A 14802-nucleotide genomic window follows, 5' to 3' on the forward strand; every position below is an offset into this window, starting at 1 on the left:
CGATGGTCGTTAAAATCCATTTTGTGAGGACCAAAAGCAATTAGTATTGTTCGGTTCGGCGGTGTATTCGTTCACCTGGGAAATGGTGGCACTTAATTATTAGGCGTTAGTAATATATTATTTTAATATCTAGAGGATGTTGTCGAAATAGCCCAGATGTTAATTTTCCGAAGAACGTACAGAGGGTACTTTTTTTCTGAAAACCCTCATATGTCGTGTAAGAATAGTAATTGTTACACGTAGAGCCATGAGTTTATCTCGGGCCAGTAGTCTCTCTGCGTCCGGGCGGGTGGTCTGTCTCCTCCGTTGTATGTCTAACATAAGTATTTGTGGTAGAGCCATATGTAGAGGTTACCTCGGGCCAGTAGTGTCTCTGTGTCCGGTCGGGTGGTCTGTCTCCTCCGTTGTATGTCTAACATCAGTATTTGTGGTAGAGCCACATGTCGAGGTTACCTCGGGCCAGTAGTGTCTCTGTGTCCGGTCGGGTGGTCTGTCTCCTCCGTTGTATGTCTAACATCAGTATTTGTGGTAGAGCCACATGTCGAGGTTACCTCGGGCCAGTAGTGTCTCTGTGTCCGGTCGGGTGGTCTGTCTCCTCCGTTGTATGTCTAACATCAGTATTTGTGGTAGAGCCACATGTCGAGGTTACCTCGGGCCAGTAGTGTCTCTGTGTCCGGTCGGGTGGTCTGTCTCCTCCGTTGTATGTCTAACATCAGTAGTTGTGGTAGAGCCACATGTCGAGGTTACCTCGGGCCAGTAGTGTCTCTGTGTCCGGTCGGGTGGTCTGTCTCCTCCGTTGTATGTCTAACATCAGTATTTGTGGTAGAGCCACATGTCGAGGTTACCTCGGGCCAGTAGTGTCTCTGTGTCCGGTCGGGTGGTCTGTCTCCTCCGTTGTATGTCTAACATCAGTAGTTGTGGTAGAGCCACATGTCGAGGTTACCTCGGGCCAGTAGTGTCTCTGTGTCCGGTCGGGTGGTCTGTCTCCTCCGTTGTATGTCTAACATCAGTATTTGTGGTAGAGCCACATGTCGAGGTTACCTCGGGCCAGTAGTGTCTCTGTGTCCGGTCGGGTGGTCTGTCTCCTCCGTTGTATGTCTAACATCAGTATTTGTGGTAGAGCCACATGTCGAGGTTACCTCGGGCCAGTAGTGTCTCTGTGTCCGGTCGGGTGGTCTGTCTCCTCCGTTGTATGTCTAACATCAGTAGTTGTGGTAGAGCCACATGTCGAGGTTACCTCGGGCCAGTAGTGTCTCTGTGTCCGGTCGGGTGGTCTGTCTCCTCCGTTGTATGTCTAACATCAGTAGTTGTGGTAGAGCCACATGTCGAGGTTACCTCGGGCCAGTAGTGTCTCTGTGTCCGGGCGGGTGGTCTGTCTCCTCCGTTGTATGTCTAACATCAGTAGTTGTGGTAGAGCCACATGTCGAGGTTACCTCGGGCCAGTAGTGTCTCTGTGTCCGGTCGGGTGGTCTGTCTCCTCCGTTGTATGTCTAACATCAGTAGTTGTGGTAGAGCCACATGTCGAGGTTACCTCGGGCCAGTAGTGTCTCTGTGTCCGGGCGGGTGGTCTGTCTCCTCCGTTGTATGTCTAACATCAGTAGTTGTGGTAGAGCCACATGTGGAGGTTACCTCGGGCCAGTAGTGTCTCTGTGTCCGGGCGGGTGGTCTGTCTCCTCCGTTGTATGTCTAACATCAGTAGTTGTGGTAGAGCCACACGTGGAGGTTACCTCGGGCCAGTAGTGTCTCTGTGTCCGGGCGGGTGGTCTGTCTCCTCCGTTGTATGTCTAACATCAGTAGTTGTGGTAGAGCCACACGTGGAGGTTACCTCGGGCCAGGCGTCCCGCTGCGCGCGCGCGGGCTGCCTCCGGGACCGCAGCGGCGGCTCGGCGCGCAGCACGCAGCCCTCGGCGATGTGCACGGCGCCGATGTCCGACCCCGGGATCTCGAACATCACTTCAAGGAGGAGCGATTCCTAGAAAACGAATGTTATATTATATAAACATTGTTAAACTAATGTGTTATTCCAATTAAAATTAACACAGCTTCTCAAAATGCTTAAAAAATATAAATATAAATATATATTATAGAACATTATTACACAAATTGACTAAGTCCCACAGTAATAAGATTTGTGTTGAGGGTATTTAGACAACGATATATATAAAATATAATTATATATAAATACTTAAATACATAGAAAACACCCATGACTCAGGAACAAATATCCATGCTCATCACACGAATAAATGCCCTTACCAGGATTTGAACCCGGGACCGTCGGCTTCGTAGACAGGGTCCCTACCTACTAGGCCAAATTGGTCTTCAAAAAAATGACAGAAAAGTGACAGACGCGCGTTAAGAATATGTACATTATTTAGAATGGTACAACGGTCGTGGTCTAACCCACGGTTTGAACAGTGATATCAGAATATGTCCGTATAAGTACACAGCGCGTCCTCGCTGAACGTCAGCTCGCACTTGTCCATCGCGAACAGCAGCTTGTATTGTATGTCCCTACAGTCGGAGCGGCCACTAACCATGATGGCGCGCAGGCCGCGCGCGCCGGTCTTGCGCTCCATGGCCAGCGCGGCCACGGCGCGCAGCGCGTCCTCGCTGAACGTCAGCTCGCACTTGTCCATCGCGAACAGCAGCTTGTATTGTATGTCCCTACAGTCGGAGCGGCCACTAACCATGATGGCGCGCAGGCCGCGCGCGCCGGTCTTGCGCTCCATGGCCAGCGCGGCCACGGCGCGCAGCGCGTCCTCGCTGAACGTCAGCTCGCACTTGTCCATCGCGAACAGCAGCTTGTATTGTATGTCCCTACAGTCGGAGCGGCCACTAACCATGATGGCGCGCAGGCCGCGCGCGCCGGTCTTGCGCTCCATGGCCAGCGCGGCCACGGCGCGCAGCGCGTCCTCGCTGAACGTCAGCTCGCACTTGTCCATCGCGAACAGCAGCTTGTATTGTATGTCCCTACAGTCGGAGCGGCCACTAACCATGATGGCGCGCAGGCCGCGCGCGCCGGTCTTGCGCTCCATGGCCAGCGCGGCCACGGCGCGCAGCGCGTCCTCGCTGAACGTCAGCTCGCACTTGTCCATCGCGAACAGCAGCTTGTATTGTATGTCCCTACAGTCGGAGCGGCCACTAACCATGATGGCGCGCAGGCCGCGCGCGCCGGTCTTGCGCTCCATGGCCAGCGCGGCCACGGCGCGCAGCGCGTCCTCGCTGAACGTCAGCTCGCACTTGTCCATCGCGAACAGCAGCTTGTATTGTATGTCCCTACAGTCGGAGCGGCCACTAACCATGATGGCGCGCAGGCCGCGCGCGCCGGTCTTGCGCTCCATGGCCAGCGCGGCCACGGCGCGCAGCGCGTCCTCGCTGAACGTCAGCTCGCACTTGTCCATCGCGAACAGCAGCTTGTATTGTATGTCCCTACAGTCGGAGCGGCCACTAACCATGATGGCGCGCAGGCCGCGCGCGCCGGTCTTGCGCTCCATGGCCAGCGCGGCCACGGCGCGCAGCGCGTCCTCGCTGAACGTCAGCTCGCACTTGTCCATCGCGAACAGCAGCTTGTATTGTATGTCCCTACAGTCGGAGCGGCCACTAACCATGATGGCGCGCAGGCCGCGCGCGCCGGTCTTGCGCTCCATGGCCAGCGCGGCCACGGCGCGCAGCGCGTCCTCGCTGAACGTCAGCTCGCACTTGTCCATCGCGAACAGCAGCTTGTATTGTATGTCCCTACAGTCGGAGCGGCCACTAACCATGATGGCGCGCAGGCCGCGCGCGCCGGTCTTGCGCTCCATGGCCAGCGCGGCCACGGCGCGCAGCGCGTCCTCGCTGAACGTCAGCTCGCACTTGTCCATCGCGAACAGCAGCTTGTATTGTATGTCCCTACAGTCGGAGCGGCCACTAACCATGATGGCGCGCAGGCCGCGCGCGCCGGTCTTGCGCTCCATGGCCAGCGCGGCCACGGCGCGCAGCGCGTCCTCGCTGAACGTCAGCTCGCACTTGTCCATCGCGAACAGCAGCTTGTATTGTATGTCCCTACAGTCGGAGCGGCCACTAACCATGATGGCGCGCAGGCCGCGCGCGCCGGTCTTGCGCTCCATGGCCAGCGCGGCCACGGCGCGCAGCGCGTCCTCGCTGAACGTCAGCTCGCACTTGTCCATCGCGAACAGCAGCTTGTATTGTATGTCCCTACAGTCGGAGCGGCCACTAACCATGATGGCGCGCAGGCCGCGCGCGCCGGTCTTGCGCTCCATGGCCAGCGCGGCCACGGCGCGCAGCGCGTCCTCGCTGAACGTCAGCTCGCACTTGTCCATCGCGAACAGCAGCTTGTATTGTATGTCCCTACAGTCGGAGCGGCCACTAACCATGATGTCGCGCAGGCCGCGCGCGCCGGTCTTGCGCTCCATGGCCAGCGCGGCCACGGCGCGCAGCGCGTCCTCGCTGAACGTCAGCTCGCACTTGTCCATCGCGAACAGCAGCTTGTATTGTATGTCCCTACAGTCGGAGCGGCCACTAACCATGATGGCGCGCAGGCCGCGCGCGCCGGTCTTGCGCTCCATGGCCAGCGCGGCCACGGCGCGCAGCGCGTCCTCGCTGAACGTCAGCTCGCACTTGTCCATCGCGAACAGCAGCTTGTATTGTATGTCCCTACAGTCGGAGCGGCCACTAACCATGATGGCGCGCAGGCCGCGCGCGCCGGTCTTGCGCTCCATGGCCAGCGCGGCCACGGCGCGCAGCGCGTCCTCGCTGAACGTCAGCTCGCACTTGTCCATCGCGAACAGCAGCTTGTATTGTATGTCCCTACAGTCGGAGCGGCCACTAACCATGATGGCGCGCAGGCCGCGCGCGCCGGTCTTGCGCTCCATGGCCAGCGCGGCCACGGCGCGCAGCGCGTCCTCGCTGAACGTCAGCTCGCACTTGTCCATCGCGAACAGCAGCTTGTATTGTATGTCCCTACAGTCGGAGCGGCCACTAACCATGATGGCGCGCAGGCCGCGCGCGCCGGTCTTGCGCTCCATGGCCAGCGCGGCCACGGCGCGCAGCGCGTCCTCGCTGAACGTCAGCTCGCACTTGTCCATCGCGAACAGCAGCTTGTATTGTATGTCCCTACAGTCGGAGCGGCCACTAACCATGATGGCGCGCAGGCCGCGCGCGCCGGTCTTGCGCTCCATGGCCAGCGCGGCCACGGCGCGCAGCGCGTCCTCGCTGAACGTCAGCTCGCACTTGTCCATCGCGAACAGCAGCTTGTATTGTATGTCCCTACAGTCGGAGCGGCCACTAACCATGATGGCGCGCAGGCCGCGCGCGCCGGTCTTGCGCTCCATGGCCAGCGCGGCCACGGCGCGCAGCGCGTCCTCGCTGAACGTCAGCTCGCACTTGTCCATCGCGAACAGCAGCTTGTATTGTATGTCCCTACAGTCGGAGCGGCCACTAACCATGATGGCGCGCAGGCCGCGCGCGCCGGTCTTGCGCTCCATGGCCAGCGCGGCCACGGCGCGCAGCGCGTCCTCGCTGAACGTCAGCTCGCACTTGTCCATCGCGAACAGCAGCTTGTATTGTATGTCCCTACAGTCGGAGCGGCCACTAACCATGATGGCGCGCAGGCCGCGCGCGCCGGTCTTGCGCTCCATGGCCAGCGCGGCCACGGCGCGCAGCGCGTCCTCGCTGAACGTCAGCTCGCACTTGTCCATCGCGAACAGCAGCTTGTATTGTATGTCCCTACAGTCGGAGCGGCCACTAACCATGATGGCGCGCAGGCCGCGCGCGCCGGTCTTGCGCTCCATGGCCAGCGCGGCCACGGCGCGCAGCGCGTCCTCGCTGAACGTCAGCTCGCACTTGTCCATCGCGAACAGCAGCTTGTATTGTATGTCCCTACAGTCGGAGCGGCCACTAACCATGATGGCGCGCAGGCCGCGCGCGCCGGTCTTGCGCTCCATGGCCAGCGCGGCCACGGCGCGCAGCGCGTCCTCGCTGAACGTCAGCTCGCACTTGTCCATCGCGAACAGCAGCTTGTATTGTATGTCCCTACAGTCGGAGCGGCCACTAACCATGATGGCGCGCAGGCCGCGCGCGCCGGTCTTGCGCTCCATGGCCAGCGCGGCCACGGCGCGCAGCGCGTCCTCGCTGAACGTCAGCTCGCACTTGTCCATCGCGAACAGCAGCTTGTATTGTATGTCCCTACAGTCGGAGCGGCCACTAACCATGATGGCGCGCAGGCCGCGCGCGCCGGTCTTGCGCTCCATGGCCAGCGCGGCCACGGCGCGCAGCGCGTCCTCGCTGAACGTCAGCTCGCACTTGTCCATCGCGAACAGCAGCTTGTATTGTATGTCCCTACAGTCGGAGCGGCCACTAACCATGATGGCGCGCAGGCCGCGCGCGCCGGTCTTGCGCTCCATGGCCAGCGCGGCCACGGCGCGCAGCGCGTCCTCGCTGAACGTCAGCTCGCACTTGTCCATCGCGAACAGCAGCTTGTATTGTATGTCCCTACAGTCGGAGCGGCCACTAACCATGATGGCGCGCAGGCCGCGCGCGCCGGTCTTGCGCTCCATGGCCAGCGCGGCCACGGCGCGCAGCGCGTCCTCGCTGAACGTCAGCTCGCACTTGTCCATCGCGAACAGCAGCTTGTATTGTATGTCCCTACAGTCGGAGCGGCCACTAACCATGATGGCGCGCAGGCCGCGCGCGCCGGTCTTGCGCTCCATGGCCAGCGCGGCCACGGCGCGCAGCGCGTCCTCGCTGAACGTCAGCTCGCACTTGTCCATCGCGAACAGCAGCTTGTATTGTATGTCCCTACAGTCGGAGCGGCCACTAACCATGATGGCGCGCAGGCCGCGCGCGCCGGTCTTGCGCTCCATGGCCAGCGCGGCCACGGCGCGCAGCGCGTCCTCGCTGAACGTCAGCTCGCACTTGTCCATCGCGAACAGCAGCTTGTATTGTATGTCCCTACAGTCGGAGCGGCCACTAACCATGATGGCGCGCAGGCCGCGCGCGCCGGTCTTGCGCTCCATGGCCAGCGCGGCCACGGCGCGCAGCGCGTCCTCGCTGAACGTCAGCTCGCACTTGTCCATCGCGAACAGCAGCTTGTATTGTATGTCCCTACAGTCGGAGCGGCCACTAACCATGATGGCGCGCAGGCCGCGCGCGCCGGTCTTGCGCTCCATGGCCAGCGCGGCCACGGCGCGCAGCGCGTCCTCGCTGAACGTCAGCTCGCACTTGTCCATCGCGAACAGCAGCTTGTATTGTATGTCCCTACAGTCGGAGCGGCCACTAACCATGATGGCGCGCAGGCCGCGCGCGCCGGTCTTGCGCTCCATGGCCAGCGCGGCCACGGCGCGCAGCGCGTCCTCGCTGAACGTCAGCTCGCACTTGTCCATCGCGAACAGCAGCTTGTATTGTATGTCCCTACAGTCGGAGCGGCCACTAACCATGATGGCGCGCAGGCCGCGCGCGCCGGTCTTGCGCTCCATGGCCAGCGCGGCCACGGCGCGCAGCGCGTCCTCGCTGAACGTCAGCTCGCACTTGTCCATCGCGAACAGCAGCTTGTATTGTATGTCCCTACAGTCGGAGCGGCCACTAACCATGATGGCGCGCAGGCCGCGCGCGCCGGTCTTGCGCTCCATGGCCAGCGCGGCCACGGCGCGCAGCGCGTCCTCGCTGAACGTCAGCTCGCACTTGTCCATCGCGAACAGCAGCTTGTATTGTATGTCCCTACAGTCGGAGCGGCCACTAACCATGATGGCGCGCAGGCCGCGCGCGCCGGTCTTGCGCTCCATGGCCAGCGCGGCCACGGCGCGCAGCGCGTCCTCGCTGAACGTCAGCTCGCACTTGTCCATCGCGAACAGCAGCTTGTATTGTATGTCCCTACAGTCGGAGCGGCCACTAACCATGATGGCGCGCAGGCCGCGCGCGCCGGTCTTGCGCTCCATGGCCAGCGCGGCCACGGCGCGCAGCGCGTCCTCGCTGAACGTCAGCTCGCACTTGTCCATCGCGAACAGCAGCTTGTATTGTATGTCCCTACAGTCGGAGCGGCCACTAACCATGATGGCGCGCAGGCCGCGCGCGCCGGTCTTGCGCTCCATGGCCAGCGCGGCCACGGCGCGCAGCGCGTCCTCGCTGAACGTCAGCTCGCACTTGTCCATCGCGAACAGCAGCTTGTATTGTATGTCCCTACAGTCGGAGCGGCCACTAACCATGATGTCGCGCAGGCCGCGCGCGCCGGTCTTGCGCTCCATGGCCAGCGCGGCCACGGCGCGCAGCGCGTCCTCGCTGAACGTCAGCTCGCACTTGTCCATCGCGAACAGCAGCTTGTATTGTATGTCCCTTTTTTTTTTTTTTTTTTTTGTTGACGCAGGGGTGAATGCCTTTACGCATCATCGCCCCCCGGGCGAGGGAAGCCCATTGGGGGGGCGGTATGTGGGACTCGCTCCTTCCGTAACCCCCTCTGCTATTCAGAGGGAGAGGAGGAGAATACCCACTAACCTCCCCTGCGGCGTTTCCGTCCATGCCGTTAAGGGGGGTGCTGGGGGCTCGCAAGCACGTCACCTCAGCACCCCCCCGGCGGTCCCGACCCGGATGAACCGGGACTTCACACCAGTTTGGGGAGAGTCAGCAAACGCATAACTGACTCTCCCCCCTCCCATGTAGGGCCGTGTTGCGGGTCCCTCACCCGCTGCCCTACTGGGGTATAGCGCGGTTCGCAATGGCGAACCGCCTAGCCCTCCTGCCCACTCGCTTTCGCCTGATCGGGAGCGCGTCCGGATCCTCCTCGCGCTCCCGCTCCTCGACCTCCTTTTGCGAGACAACCGCGTCACAAAAGGAGGTCACCGCCTCCCAGGATCTCTCGCTGCCCAGCATGGCCGCCACGACACTGTGCAGCGAGAGATCATTGGTCCCGATGGCTACCACCAGCGCACTCCGCTCCACCGCCCAGCGATTGCACACCTGCAGGGTGTGCTGGGCGGTGTCGTCCGTCTCGTCACATTGATGGCAGGATTGGGTAGGCTCGCGACCGATCCAGTGCAGGTAGTGACCGAAGCACCCGTGTCCGGTCAGTACCTGCACCAGTCTAAACCCAACCCTGCCGTGCGTCCGGTCAAGCCATCGGTCTAGCGACGGGAGAACTGCCCCTATAGTGTAGGTTCCATAGGGGGAGTTCTCCAGGTCCTCCTTCCACTTTTCACGGAGTCTCCTCTGCGCCATTCTGCGTGCCTCCCTCACTTCTTCAGGAGCAGGGAAGTCGCCCGTCTCCCTGCTCCTGATTCTCCATCTGTGCGCATCAGCGAGCACCTCAGCATCCAGTTCCCAAGGGGAGGTGCCCGCCAATACGCACGCTGCCGCCCAACTCACCGTCACATAGGCCCTGCAGACGCGTACAGCTATTACCCGTTGGGGCCTCCGAAGCAGGGCTTTATTCTCCCCATTGAGTTTGTCGGCCCAGATCGGGGCCCCATAGAGGGCCATGGATCGGGCTACTCCAGCGTACAGACGTCTGCAGGCATGGGACGGTCCTCCCACGTTGGGCAGCAGCCGACCCATCTCCGACGCCGCCGTCACTATTCGGGGAGCAATTTGGCGGAAGTGCTCACCGAAGTTCCAACATCTGTCCAGCGTGAGGCCGAGGTACTTTATATGGGGCCTCACCTGGACATCCTCGCCGGCTATTCTGAGGGAGGATCCGGCGGGCACCCTCCAACCTCTCCTCGCAAAGACTATTGCATCAGTCTTTGCGAGGGAGACCCTCAGTCCTAGGAGGCGGATCCTATAAATCATGAGGTCCGCCGCCACTTCCGCCCTCCGCATTGCCTCCCCCAGATCCTTACCCCGAATGGCCACCATCGTGTCATCGGCGTAACACATGAGGGCCATCCGGGGGAGCAGCTCTGCTCGGATGGCCCAGTCGAAGCCGATGTTCCACAACAGGGGTCCAAGCACCGACCCCTGGGGAACACCGCAGGCCATCCGCCTTTCCAGTCGCCCATCAGGCGTGTTGCAGACCACCACCCTATCTGACAGGTAGTGGTCTACAACTCGCCCCAGGTATGGGGGCACCTCGTGGTACCTCAGGGCCTCCCGTATTACCGAGTACGGGAGGGTACCGAACGCGTTGGCGATGTCCAGAGACACCGCAATGGTACCCTCCCCTCTCTTCAAAGCATTCTCACGGAAGGCCCGAAGTGCCCCCAATGCGTCCATCGTGGACCTACCGCTTCGGAACCCATATTGGCGTCCAGTGAGATTGGGGCCCGTCTCCTGTAAGTGCCGGTTAATTCTTGACGCCAATATGCGTTCCAGCATTTTGCCCGCTTCGTCCAACAGGACTATTGGCCTCCATCCGGATGGGGAGTCCGCCGGCCTGTTCTCCTTCCGGAGGAGGCACACAATACCCTCTTTCCAGCACCTTGGAAACTGTCCATCCTTAAGGCACCGATTAAAGATGGATTGGAGACAGTCTCCAAGGTGCTCCATCACGATGGGTAGGACCCTCCCATGGACTCCGTCTGGGCCAGGGGCTTTCCTGCAGGCCCTAACCCTGTGGGCGACACGGGCCATTTCGCCCTCAGTCACGAGGGGCACCTCCTCAGGATCCAGCGGCTCCTCCTCCCCGGGGACCACCATTGCAGGAGGGGCGAAGTCTGGGGCTGGAGGGAACAAACCTTCTAAAATACCCCGGAGGGTCCCCATGTCCATGGCATCCATGGGGGCGGCCTGACGGAGCTTCTTCCTTACAAGTTTATAAGGCCGTCCCCATGGGTCCTCATCTAACGAGGCCAAAAAGGCCCCGTGCGCCGCATCCTTTGCCTTGGCGATGGCAAGGTTGAGGGCCTTCTTGGCCTCATTCAGCGCCCGGTGGTACGCTTCCAGCTCCTCCTGGGAGTGCCGCCTCCTCCGACAGCGCGTGAATTGCCGCCTCGCGGCATTACTGGCAGTCCGGAGAGCGGCCACTTCCGGACACCACCAATACGTCGCCTTTTTCCTCAGAGGAGGCCCCGCTCTCCTCATTGAGGCGTCGCATGCCCGTGTGAGGGAAGCGCGGAAGCCAAGGGCCATACTGTCTGCATTGGCTTCCTCTGGCATTTGACGCCCCCATCTGGCCTCCACCATGGCCGCCTCTCTGGCCGCCTCCCGATCCAGGGTGGCCAGGCTCCACCTCGGAGTTCTCCTCGTGTCCCTCGGTTGCCTGGGCTGTTGACCTTGCTGGGCCCTGGAGACCCTCATTCTGATGTACAGATGATCAGAGAGGGTCTCGGTGTCCTCCAGGACACGCCAATCCGCAATGCTCGCTGCCGCCACTGGGGAGGCCAGAGTGATGTCAATAATAGACCCCCCCCCCAGGCGCACGCAGGTGTTGGCTGTGCCCTGGTTCACCACTTCAAGCCCCAGCCCGACCAACCACTCGAGGAGCTCTGTTCCCCTGGGGTCGGTCCTAGGGGAGCCCCATGCAGCGCACTTGGCGTTGAGATCCCCCAGGACCATTATGGGGGAGGGAGCCGCACCAGCCACCGCCCGTCCCAGCCTCTCCAGGTAGGCCTCGAACTCGTGTAGTGGCCTATTTGGGGAGAAGTACACGCCAATCAATACAATGTCCCCCAATCTGGCCACCACATAGCCAGGGCCCGTGGAGACTCTGGAGAGGGGCAGACCGCCCATGGCCGGCGCCACAATGGCTACCGTGGCTTTCGTGCCTACCCCGTCACCCACCCAGTTAGCCTGCTGCGGGACATAGTATGGCTCCGATACAGCCGCCGCAGCAACCTCCCACTCCGCCATGTGCTGGATCATAAGATCTTGTGCACGCGCGGAGTGGTTGAGGTTGCACTGGAGCAATTCCAGGTTTTGTCTGGGAGGCATTAACTTTCCATGCGCTGCTGATCCGTCCGGTTTTCAGGTTCATTCCTGGGCGCGGCCGCTGCTGAATTTGCAGGACCAGCAGCGTAGGCCTCCTTTCCTCTGATTGGTGGGGGGGTGCAGGCTAGCCCTCCCATCACGTGTCCCGCCTTTAAACCGGCATGGTGGCATACCGCGCACCAGGGGGCCGACGCGGAGCAGTCCCTGCTCATGTGGCCTGGTTTGCTGCATCTGTAGCACCAGCTGCCCCTATCCACCGGGGACGGGCACAGAGGCCGCGTATGTCCCGTCCCCATGCAGCGGTAACAGCGCAAAGGCAGCTGTTCCAACGCCTCCACCCGGGCCGCAGACCACCCGACGACTATGCGTCCTGCTGTGACCACTACCTTGGCCGCTGTCAGTGGGCACCGCAGGATGACCGAGCCGGTCCCGTTGGCCGCCATCCGTATTGCCCCCACCGACACCTGGTCTTCCAGGCATCTGCCTCTGGCGGCAACCTCCCTTTTTAGAATCTCCGGAGTGACGGATTCGTCGAATCCGGAGATTTTGATTTCGGCCTTCTTGACCGGCCGGTAAACCTCAGCTACATCGCCCACAAGACTCCGGAGCCGGTCCACCAGGTTGTCCGCCGCCTGACTGCTCTGCGCCCCTGGGACCTCTATGATGCGCGCCCCTGTGGCCGTTCTGCGCACATTCAGGTGGTCCACGCCAAGCTCCGCCAACTTAAGTGTGGTGGCCCTCTCCATAACCGACCTGTAGTCGGTTTGGGCGTCCGGCTTGAGGGCCACAACAACCGCCGCCATAGTTGGGGCCACTAATTTTGGGGCTGTCACCTTCCTCTGGGTTTGCTGTGGTTGGGGCTGGGGAGGGGCCTTAGCCCTAGCCTTGCCCTTTTTGACCACAGTGGACCAACCTTCTTGTTGGGGAGTAGGCGGCGCAGGTGGCGGCACACTCGGGCGGGCCTGTCTTCCCGGTACCCTGGGAGCAGGGATCGCCGGCTGGGGTTTTTTGCCCCTTGGTTTTGGGACCGGCCTGGTTTGGGTCTGTCCAGCCTGTGTCTGCCGCAGTGGGGGCGCTTCAGCCACTCGGGGCGCTCCTGCTGTTTGACTGGACGCCATTGGGGAGGCCAATTGAGATGCCCCTCCAGCCTTCCTTTGTGTCCTTGGGACACTGGGTACCTCCGCTTGGTGCCCCGTCACATCCAGGTCCATTTCCTGGTCCGGGAGCGTCCTTCTCCTATCAGCCGCCAGTGGTGGTCGGCGGATGGGCTCCGGCGGCAGTCGTCCCTCCACACTCTCGAGGCGGGCATTCACCATGTTCCCCAGGGATTGGAACATTTCCCTCTGGAAGCTCCCCAGGCGGACCTCCATGAGTTTGCCCAATTCCTCGAGAAGGGTTTGCGTCTCCGTCCCTGCCCTGATTGGCTCCGCCTGCCTGCGCTCGGAGAAGGCCTTGCGCAGAGCCTTCGTCTCCAGGCGGAGGTGCTCCAACTCACTCCTCATCCTTTCGTTGTCCGCTTTAAGCGAGCGGACAACTTCGGACTCACCGAGCGAGTCTGCCAGCCTCATCAACTCCCTACAGGCAGAGTTGATTCTCCCCCGTATGTCGCCTTTTAAATTTTTACTTTTGGCCGCATCACTTAATATCTCCCGCGCACAGGCCTTGATGCGGCCGCCAGGAGTTTCATACCCCTCCGAAGTCTCTCCCATTTGTACTGGGCTCCGCGAACGCCTACCGGTGCTCCGTCTCGGTTTCGGACTGTATGGGACTTCCGTCTCAGATACCGTCTCATAGTCCTCCAGTTGCGCCTTGGCGGCGCTGAGTCCCGTGTAGTGCCCTTTGCCACGGCCACGGCGGGAAGTGCTCAGTTTGCGCACTGGCGTCTCACCCTCACTGTCCTGGTGGTCTCTGCCCCTTTTCTCCCGTCTCTCTCTGATATTCCCCCCTGTTTCGTCCCGGTTCGAGCTCCTGGCTCCGTCCGTCACCACACTGCCCCACTCGTCAGTAGACGTCTCAGAGAGACGTCTTACCCCTCTTCTTCCCCCCGACCAGAATCTTCCCAAAGTAGGGGTGGGGGATACATCCCCCCCCCAATATACCCCCTTCCAGAGTCCTCGCCGTCCTCGCCTTCCTGGCTAACCTCCAGGCTCGCCTCCCTTTGGGACACCGAGTTGGTCCCCATTCCTCCAGATCGTCCGCAACCCCCCCTTTTTCTTGCCTCCCCCCCTTCTCCTCTCTTATCCCCACCCGGATCCGGCGTTTCCCCCTCCAAAACCATGGAGGAAGCGACCGAAAACACTAATTCCGTAAAAACGGTCAAGCGTGATCTGTGCCACACTTGACAAACTTAAGGAATTAGCGTTCTAAAATTATTTTTTCCCCCCTTGCAGTCGTCCGAAAATTTTGGGACTAGGATAGGAATACGGAGTTTCACCTCCCCTATCCAGATACCCAAACGCCCGGACACCAGCTAGCCAGGTTACGACGCTATCTTTTTTCAAAAGTTTACCAACTTAAGAAAAGTAGTTGGAAGCGCCGCAAAAACTGGAATAGCAATCCGGATTTTAATTTATAACTTCCGACTCTAACGTCGGAGAGTTATAAACCAAACGTTGCTAGGTAGGTCTTACTCTTACCTAACTACTCCTATCGCTCAAAAAGAAGAAAGAAGAAAGAAAAAGAAGATAAATTTTTATTTCCGAAAATTAAGACAACACACAAAACTTCAAAACAAACAATTGTTTCCCCTATAACTCCGGAACCAAGAGTCCCAGCGTTACCGGGAAAACGGAAGAAGAAAGAAGAAAAGAAATTTAAAATTACCAGCAAAAAACAAAGAACAGAAAAAGAAAGAAAAAGAAGATAGAAATTTTTTAACACAAAACAAAAACCGCACAAAAATCACTCCAATCGAAAAACACCAAAAATCCAAATAGAATGCCAAGTCGT

The 14802-nt window shown here is 60.4% G+C and overlaps 1 protein-coding gene across 1 annotated transcript in view; it reads right to left on the minus strand.

Moving 5' to 3' along the window:
* Window positions 1-14802, minus strand: part of LOC133527255 (ATP-dependent Clp protease ATP-binding subunit clpX-like, mitochondrial) — a 66611-nt gene continuing 51809 nt past the window's right edge. Inside the window, exons 13-14 of the mRNA XM_061864193.1 lie at window positions 1826-1972; window positions 1-75 (exon numbers count right to left, since the gene is read on the minus strand). Coding sequence (XP_061720177.1) covers window positions 10-75; window positions 1826-1972 — 213 coding nt within the window. The 3' untranslated portion in view covers window positions 1-9. The remainder of the gene's footprint in view (window positions 76-1825; window positions 1973-14802) is intronic.

Source organism: Cydia pomonella, chromosome 17 (genome assembly GCF_033807575.1).
Source record: "Cydia pomonella isolate Wapato2018A chromosome 17, ilCydPomo1, whole genome shotgun sequence".
NCBI classification, from domain to species: domain Eukaryota; kingdom Metazoa; phylum Arthropoda; class Insecta; order Lepidoptera; family Tortricidae; genus Cydia; species Cydia pomonella.